Below are 9,411 nucleotides of genomic sequence, written 5' to 3' on the forward strand. Positions count from 1 at the left end.
TATGGATGTATTTAGACACATTTTACATCCGTATTTAGACAAATCTAAAACAAGCTTTTTTGGGACGGAGGGAGTATTAAATAATTGCTGTCTCCGTGTATATCTACAGTTCTACACCAGGTGTTGATGGTATGCCGACCACAAGATACATACATGTGTATCTGCCTAATCAGAAACGTGGCTTGACCATGACGAGCTACTGCGTGTGTTGATCGACATTGACAAGGCATTCTTGTGTCATCGTCATGCCTTATGGTTCACCACCCAAAAGGTGAACATCCTAGCACAACTTGTCCTTAATTCAGCACTACATATGTATGTAGTACTCACTACACTGGCAGGCTTGCAAAGTTAACATGAACCAACTGGTCCTACTCCCCACTCCTAAGCATGCTGTTAAGAGTAGCTGAATATATCATTGTAAGACAGGAACTGCATAACCAAACAGAAGCTACTAACATTTATAGACAGGCTGATGCATATTTTATTTCTATTTTTCTTTCTGGTGTCCAGTTTCATACATTGTACATCCATGTCATACCACAGAGTTCACCTCCACATCACCCAAAGAAAAAATATGTAAACAGTTGCTGCAAAGTTTTGCATACTGATGGTTCTCTGCAAGCAAACGCTTGCCGGCAAGATAAGCAACGCAGAGTTTTATCAAGTCAACATGCACACCAAGCATGCACGACTTGACAATCCTGGACACATCATTCAACTGTTTCGACCGATCAGATCGACCGCGTTTGTTTGTCCCTGTATGCAGCCGGTCGATCCTACTCTCTGTTTGGTAAAATTTCTGCTGAATCATGTCACCTTTTGATCGGAGGCGTAAAAAGAAAAGGTTTGGCAAATGTGCATGCATGGTCTAACTAACAAACTAGGGGTCGTAACTTAGAACTGACTGGCCGTTTTACCACGTGAAGGACTAGAACACCTTTTTGATCGATCAAGATGATGATGATGATGATCTGTGCTGAGTGGTCGATGATGATGACTGTTTGATCGTTATCTGTTGTTACTGTTCAATTACCGGAACCGTGCTTTCTATCACATGAGGAACTATAGCACTTTCCCTTTTCTTTGCATAAGACCTTTCCTTTTACTACAATGAGTGCTAATTTAGTTTACGGCGACGCTGTTATGGCTGTATTTGTAATGCCTGATGATTTTTCCCATTATTCGTCGACAAAAGATTATGTGATGAAGTTGTATTTGCTTTGGTGGTTCTTCTGTAAGAACAGGCACTGTAGTAAGGAGAGCTAGGTGCCTGCATGGTTCTGTGCTTTCCATAGATGATGAGTTGGTTAATTAAGTTGGTGCTTAAAGTTTTATGTGTTCTTTTCATGCCCCTAGTGCAAGTTTTTCTTGTTACAAAGCAGATCAACTATATGTCTTTTCCACAAAAACTGTCTGTCAAGCATATAAAATTATGAATTTGATGTGTCGACCAATAGATGGCATTTTCAAAGAGTGACATTTGCCCCCCTTTAATTTTTTCTCGACGGATGATGCAAGGAGATTGAGAGTGAGATCTAGCCAGAGGGCTTTAGGTTGGAACAGAGCATTATTCCCGCATCCATCGCAAGGTAGGTATGTGGTTGTTCCTTTATAGGTCCATGGTTTACCTACTAAGTATCTTGCCATCCCTTGTGGGGCAAGGCTTTGTTTCCGCTTTGTTATCCCCCCGAGCACTCATTCATGGGTATTATTATACTACATTTAACTGCTCAACAATTTAAGATGCAATATTTTATGATGTATGCAGTAAAATTAATATTTTTTTCCTAGTTTAACCTGTGGGAAAGAAAATGGTGTGACCATCGAGAGGTGAGTTTCCTGGAAGACGACGAGTGACCATTTTTCTTGCTAGATTTGCATACAAGTACATGTTTATTCTGACAGAGAGACAAACCGGAGACAACTTCATAGAACTTGGGGCTTTGTAATTGTGATATATTCCTCGGTGAAATGATTGGTCTGCCACTTGGTAAGCAGACCGTACGCTCAATTAGCTGGTCTTCGAAGTACTTGAGATTGTGATGATTATCAAACAGGACAAACCGATTATCTACTTACCCACGTTTTCTTACTGATGATCTGACTGACAGCAGCACCAAAAAGTGACTCTAGACAAGGCACTGACCTGATCATAGCAGCGAGCAGGTCAAAGCAGTACATCCACATGGGTAATCACCTTCATTGGTTACTGCCACCACTGCTGATTAACTTACACAGCTGACCAAACGGGCAAATGCTGCTTAATTACTACTCCCTCCCTAACATAATATAAAACAATTTTTGACACAGCCATGGACACTAAAAAACGTCTTATAAAAAGTTACAGAGGGAGTACGTACTAGATAGTCCATCAGGAAATACAATTTTCATAATTGCCTATATTGACGGCCAATGTGTCGCTATCTAAGACGACATATGTACCTTTGGGGAACAAGTAAACTTTGCCTCTTCCTCTGAATTACTGCCATCCATATGCTTGTCAGTTTGTCCGAGACAAGAAGTTAACCACAGAATCCGCAATGACCAATGCAATCCATATATTACATTTGGGAACTTTGAGACCATAGAGCAACTAGTCTCACTTAGACAGTTTTATTTTTTTATTTTTGAGCAACTAGTCTCACTTAGATAGTTTTTGTTTTTGAGCAACTAGTCTCACTTAGATAGTTAACTGGTCAAAATCAAAACCTTGTCTGGTTGGTCAGCCCATGTCAAGGAACAGTGCTTTCCTGATGAGTAGGAATTGATTAGGTCCCTCCTTTCCACACCTCTCAAAAGCTGCACAGTTTCAGGGGTCTTATGCGTTTTAAACTGATTATTTAATGTTTCATTAGTTTTGTTCAGCAAAAAGTCTCAGTTTGACATGCATTGGTGCCTGGTCAGACTCAAAATGCCAAGTTGACCACCATGCGCTGCAGCCATCATACGGGTTCTGTATGGTTCTTTTTTCATGGGTTAGGTAAATCTTTGTGCATGTCACCGTACACTTGTGGACAGCATTGCATAGGTGGCCAACTGGCCATGCTAGGGCTGTTGCCAAGAGTTCTTGGGATTCAGGTCTCCTGGCACACATCAATCTTTTCAGGTGGAAGCAGATTTAGCTTAATTCTAGTTAATTTAGTTTGTGGTGAAGCATAAACTATTTGATTCTGACTTTGCTCTCTGCCTACATTCTGGTTTAGCTGAGGCATAAAGTTTAGGAGAATCTGGAAATAATGAGCATTTATATAGTATTAAGCAGTGATTGATATGCAATGCCGCCCAAATCTGATCATGCCTAATAAATCTTGACAGCAAATTAATTTTTTCTTGTATAATGAAGGTCTTTCTAGAGCCAAGCTGAGGTGTTCCATCTCTTCTCTCTCCTTCCTCTCATGCAATTAGTTCGTTGGCTAGTTCAATTAATTAGTGGGTAAGGGGTAGATACATACATACGTATGAAATGGAAGAAATGAAAGCCACCGTGGACTTGGTGTTGAACGAATTATCCGTAGTCCATTTGTCATCTGCCATGAACGCATGCATGGTCATGTCGAAATCTCACCCGACCAGAAAGCGAGATTTAGGTCACGTATGCATGCACATACATAATTCTTACACTTGGAAGTTTCTCGGAAGGTCATTAATTCTGAGGATGGTATGCATACATGTGCTTGGAAACTAATTTTTTTAAGCAACTTGGAAACAATCTGACAGTGAGGAGATAAACTGCCCATCAACTTATTATCATATATAAGCTAACGATAATATTGGTTTTACGTTTATCGGCGTGGCCCCGGCCTTCACTTTCCTTGAAAGAGAAATTAAAACTTCCCAAACTGTTCATGGGAAAAAGGGATAGACATTGCAAGAAAACGGGTTTAAGTACTCTAACAGCTCTAACCACTGTGTCAAATCGGAAAAGCCCGCGAGCTTTTCGAGGATAAAGCGAGCTTAGCTGCTAATCAAAAGGGATGCCATATGCTAATTAAGCTAGGTTGTGAGCATAGAGGACGGACCAGTCAGAGCAGTGCATATACGCAGGTGCAAGCAGAGGCGGGTCAATGGCTTGTGGCGCCCGGAAATGAGCCCTCTACCTACTGTCTAACCAATTCTGTGACTTATATGGTCCATGACCAAGAGAAAAAAGTATTCATATATACACATAGAAAATCATATTGTGAGGCTGCAGGCATCCATCAGGGTCACACCAAGTAGCTGCGGTTTTAACTAAAAGTGCACTCAAGCAGCTAGCTGCCGATGATGGATATTTTTTGCATCCACTGCCCCATCACAAAAGGAATCTAACTAAGCTAGCTAATTAGACAGGAACGTCCACACATGAACAAGACATGTCAGAAACTGCCCCGAGGACACGCACCGGTGATCGACATGGATGTTTAGTTAGTTCTTCCTTTGCTTTAATTGATTGATTTGTGCGTCGAAACTACTGCCTTGCAAATCGAAATGAATTGATTGCTTAGCGTTGATATATATTGGTAATGGATTAGTTAAGCTCGATCAGTTAGAATACCATAAGTCCTAGCTAGTATCAAGTTGAATCTGGTTAACCATGGATTATCTAGATAGATTGATGAAGATAGTGTTTTCTTTTGCCTTGATTTTCGTGCTGGGTCGTCAGTGATAGTGTGGAGAAATTCTAGAAGATTAATAAGGTAACTTTCTCCACATTGACAAGCTAAAGCTTGAGCGCTACCCGTCCTTGTCCAACCCCAACTAACTCATTTGATACTATTATACCGTTTGCATGCTATCATATATATGCATGCATGTCCCCTGCTGGTTAATTTCAGTAGTACAAGTGATGTGTGTCTGCTAGTCAATTCTCCTCCAACAAGTAACCTCGTTGTGACTGAGAAGACCCCACACACAGAGGAATTGATCAAAGGTAGCTATATATATTTTTTGAGAAAACATTCTAAATTTTCTTGAAGTTATATATTATGCATGCAGTTGTCTTTCTTAGTTAGAACGTATATATGGTTTAATTAAAACGTGAAAGCAAACTTATCTTCTACTATATATGTACCGTACCCTAATGCGAAATGGAAGGCCCACAGTGTAGACTATGTCTTCTCTAATTAGATAATTAAAATACAGTAGTCCATATGATGCAAATTTGACTATCAACCATATGTAGCCATACAATTATTGTCGCAAAGTACATATGGGAGATTGATCACAGTGAAGACTAATGTTGGACTCACAAGACCAACATCGTGGGATTAAAATATAATCACAATCCAATCAAATGACGACCTGAGTTTAGCTTCTTCACGCAAGAGAAAGTTCAAACAAATCAACTAAACCCTCCGTCATTATGCAATACTCAAGAAATAATGACGATGAGTATATAGTCACACTTACACACACATACTTTGCTGTCTGGAAAAACGAAGGTGCTTTCCATTTATGTCACAATCTAGTTATTACATATATTCCCCACCTCATAAAAAAAAGGAAAAACAAAGAAACTAATTAAACAAAAATGAACATTAATTGCTGTGAGTGTGTACATATATATGTATGTCCTTCTGTTCTTTTTTGTACATGACTAAAAGTGTGGACTAAACCACCTTGTTCCCCTATCAACAAACAAACTTGACATCTTCGGTATTGATCAACCGAAAAGTGCGTCAAATCCAACAATTAATAGTCTCAATCTTCTTCCTTATTATTTTTGGCATTCTTGATCATATCTCTTCTATCTACCCATCACAACTCACTTGAGTTCAGCCATGACATTTGCCTGCATAAAAATAAATAAGAGAATAATCATGTCAGCTATAAGTATTGTGTCAATTAATCTCCTGGTAAAATGACCTAGCTAGTTGAACTATATAAATTAAATTAGGATTAAGGAAAAAGCACAGAGAATATTTAAGAAATGTATGAGTCAGAATTATTTGGGTGGATGGAAAAGAGACATGCATGCATGGGTGTTTTTTCTTTCTTTTTGATAGAAAGTTGATGGAACGGGAGCAGGTACTCACTCTAGCAAATCCTTCCAGCTACCGTCCGTGTTGAGGTCATCCATCAGGTTCAGGCTCTCCAGCCCGTCGAACGGGCTCGACGCCGGCGTCTGCTCGCACGACACACCGCCGCCGCCATTGTTGTTGCACTCCTGGTCGTTGGCCACCATTGGGCGCGGTGGCGCCACCGCGTCCACGGTCACGTTGCTCCCGCTCGCCCCGCCGTGGCCCCCAAGCTCCGTCGAGCTCAGCCCGTCGCCGGCGCCGAAGCTGTCGAACATGCCGCTGATGTTGTGCATGCCGCTCGCCGGCGCGGAGTTGGTCAGCGCCGGTAGGTTATTCATGCCGTCCCACTGGCACTGTTGTAGCAGCATGCTCTGGTCAACGCCGTGCTGCCCACCGTTATTCATGCCGCTCTGCCCACCGTTGCTGGCGGCGAGGAGTGCCATGAGGTTGTCCATGCCAGGTGCTGGCGCGGGCACCGCGGCGGTGGTGAGCGCACGCACGAGCCCCTGAAGCAGCTGGAACTTGGCGGCGTCGGCCTGCAGCCTGAGCGCGTTCATGTCCCAGGCGCCGGTGGCCGAGCCGGCGCCGCCGAAGCTACCGGCTGCCGCGAGGAGGCCCGGGAGCCCGGCGAGCAGGCTGAGGTCGGTGCGCGGGCGGTGCGTGACGGGGTCGATGCCCATGCCGAGCAGCTTCTTGCGCAGGTGCGTGTTCCAGTAGTTCTTGATCTCGTTGTCCGTCCTCCCCGGCAGCTTCGTAGCAATCGACGACCACCTGAACCAATCCATCAGTCACCGGCGCCGGAGTCGGAGAAGAAGACACAAACAATAGACACGTGGCTTACTTGTTGCCGAGGAGGGAGTGGAGGTGGATGATGAGCTTCTCCTCGTCGTCGGTGAAGCGTCCGCGCTTGATGTCGGGGCGGAGGTAGTTGGTCCAGCGGAGGCGGCAGCTCTTGCCGCAGCGGTTGAGGCCGGCGAGCTTGGGCAGGCGGCGCCAGCTGCCGTGCCCCTTCTCCTGGATGTAGTCCACCAGCAGCTTGTCCTCCTCGGGCGTCCACGGGCCCTTCTTCACGCCGGCCTCCCCGTCGCAGCACGGCGACCGCCCCATCGCGACTAGATAGTAGCTAGCTAGCTTCTTCTCTTTCTTTGACTGTGAGGCTAGTAGCTTGCCGGAGAGAGGTGTAGCTAGCAATGGCCGGCGGAGGAGTTGGGTTTTTGAGGTTTCGTTGGGGTGGATAGGAGGGGGTTTTATAGGGAAGGGTTTAGAGGGAGAGGGAGAGGGGCCCGGAGGGAGGTGGAGGATGATGCGTGCATGGCGGCATGGAATGCTAAAAGGTAGTGTTTGTGTGCGGGAGACGCAGCCTCCTCTCTCTCACCTCTCTCTACCCTCTCTGTTTCTCACTCTCGTTCTCTCTCTAGCGACCTCTCAGTTTCTCTCTCTAGGCACCTCTGTGTTTCTCTCTCTAAATCTCTCTCTCTCTCTCCGTCTGTCCCTCTCTGACTTTTTTGGCTATGGACAGAATCAGTTTGCTTAAGCAGGTACGTTGTTTAGTTAGATAGATGCTGGCGTACGTGTGTGCTGTCTTGTTGCCTTTTGTAGTTTTCCCTACGTGCGTATACTTATTACTGCATGAGCAAGTGGATGGATCAAGTATACGTATTGCGTATATGTATGCATGCATGCGTGATATGCATGCGTGCGTGGAAATTCAAGAGACACTATACGTTATGCTCTAAATGAATATCTTGATGTCGAATATTCCGTATCAATCAAATCTAAGCAAGCTACATCCGTTTTTTTTAACATGTTCACATGCCAAGGAGTTGAGTGGCGGGACGAATACAAGCGGAGGAAGAAGGAGCGAGGAAGAAAGTAGAAGGAAAACATATGGAGGAACAAGGAGGGGGTGGGCGGGCGGGCGGGGTAGAGGATTATCGCGAGATGTAGAGCGTCGAGGCAAAAGGGCATTGACGACAACAATGGGGCAGGTATAAGTGCAGGAAGAAGATTGACGATGACCATGGCTCTAGGCCCATAGTGCAGCTAGCCGACGCGCGCGATATAGTGGCATTCACGGATCTATAGAGCCCTGTGTTTGTTTGTGTGCGTGCGCGAGCATGTACGGGGCGAAGTTTAATTCTTCCTCGCATGATTTAGAGAAAAGTCCGGTTACAAGAGATCACGGTACAGGTGACAGCCTCCCTCCGTGGTGTTTTGATGTAACCTTTTCTTTTACGAAAGATCTTTATAGTCCGTGCGTGTGTTTGAGTTTCTTCGCTCTAGTGTAAGTTTTCTCATTAACGAATTAAAGCCGGGTCGTTTCAAAAGAAAAAAACAACATGTACTAACATGCATGTTAATTTCTTGTGTAAGAAAGCAAAACATATCGGTTTTTGCAAGTACGATATTGATATGAAACGACAGATGATCACCATCATCATGAATATATCCACTGTACACACCATAGACACATAGAAGTACCGAATATATTTGAAACGACAGGTGCACTGTTTAAAAAAAGGAGGCCTTGTGTGTGGGCGGCACGTGTGCAGGAGGCAGAGGGGAGTTAGGTCCGGATGACCTGACACGTGTGGACTTTGGGCTCCAAACAAGGAGCAACCAAGAAGGAACTACCTGCCTGTTCCCCTCCCTTGGTTTCCCCTCGTGTCACGTAAACCAATTTGGTGCAGCACCTCATCAGCCGCCGCCTCATCATAGGCCTCTTAGGGTGGCCTGGTGGGCCCGTCTTAGCTACCTCTACAAGCAGTGGGACCCACCTTGCAGCCACCTAGCTTGCTGGATGGATGCATGCTGTCTGATGACTGTCAATGGCCCAGCTGGCCTAAGCTTGCCCGGTGATCGATGAGCAGCTAATTAGGTAGTTTACTGGGATTAATTAATTAGAAGAACATTCTAGTGGTATGTACATGTGTATGTGAATGGTTGACTTGGGAAATGGATTTGGTGATTTGGTTCATTAGTTTAGCTTCGCATGGATGATGGTGTGTTGAGTGGACAGTCTAGTGAGCGGTCACATATGTGTCCACAAGGCCAACACATAGAAGAAAGGCTTTTCTGTTAAAATTAGCTCAGATGTTGTTGATCCATTCTTTAATGATAAAACTCAATTTCTACATATAATTGATTTGGCTATAAGAAAGTAGGAAGCCAAATGCATACGTGAATTGTTTTTAATATGAAAGAATAATGGCTCATGTTGCCATTTGGCATGCAATGCCGAAGAAAAGTGAGCATTCACCAACATATTCCAGTCCTTACTTGGAGTGTGTGGATTTTATGAGACAACATGTTTGTGCCTAATTTGTGCTTCTTAGACCTAATTTTCCCCGCTTTTGTTTTAATTTCTGATTATAAAAGAAGCATGTCACAACACAGCTTCAATGACTCC

General features: G+C 44.1%; 1 protein-coding gene across 1 annotated transcript; it reads right to left on the reverse strand.

The window, feature by feature from the left end:
• Positions 1–4,356: 4,356 nt before the first annotated feature.
• On the reverse strand, positions 4,357–7,202 carry LOC109764667 (transcription factor MYB53). Its single transcript, XM_020323460.4, has 3 exons — positions 6,844–7,202; positions 6,018–6,773; positions 4,357–5,773 (listed from the first exon to the last, which is right to left on the reverse strand). Exons 1-3 carry the CDS (start codon positions 7,107–7,109, stop codon positions 5,740–5,742), a joined length of 1,056 nt encoding a protein of 351 aa, XP_020179049.1. The 5' UTR covers positions 7,110–7,202; the 3' UTR covers positions 4,357–5,739.
• Between the last annotated feature and the right edge of the window lie 2,209 nt (positions 7,203–9,411).

The sequence above is a fragment of the Aegilops tauschii genome, chromosome 7, assembly GCF_002575655.3.
Source record: "Aegilops tauschii subsp. strangulata cultivar AL8/78 chromosome 7, Aet v6.0, whole genome shotgun sequence".
NCBI lineage: Eukaryota > Viridiplantae > Streptophyta > Magnoliopsida > Poales > Poaceae > Aegilops > Aegilops tauschii.

Bases quoted from the DNA above. Each gene is read 5' to 3' on its own strand.
- LOC109764667 (XM_020323460.4), bottom strand. From the start codon at position 7,109: ATGGGGCGGTCGCCGTGCTGCGACGGGGAGGCCGGCGTGAAGAAGGGC. The intron at 6,774-6,843 runs GTAAGCCACGTG...GGATTGGTTCAG, and splicing joins CACTCCCTCCTCGGCAACAA to GTGGTCGTCGATTGCTACGA. The intron at 5,774-6,017 runs GTGAGTACCTGC...ATTTTTATGCAG, and splicing joins AGCTGGAAGGATTTGCTAGA to GCAAATGTCATGGCTGAACT.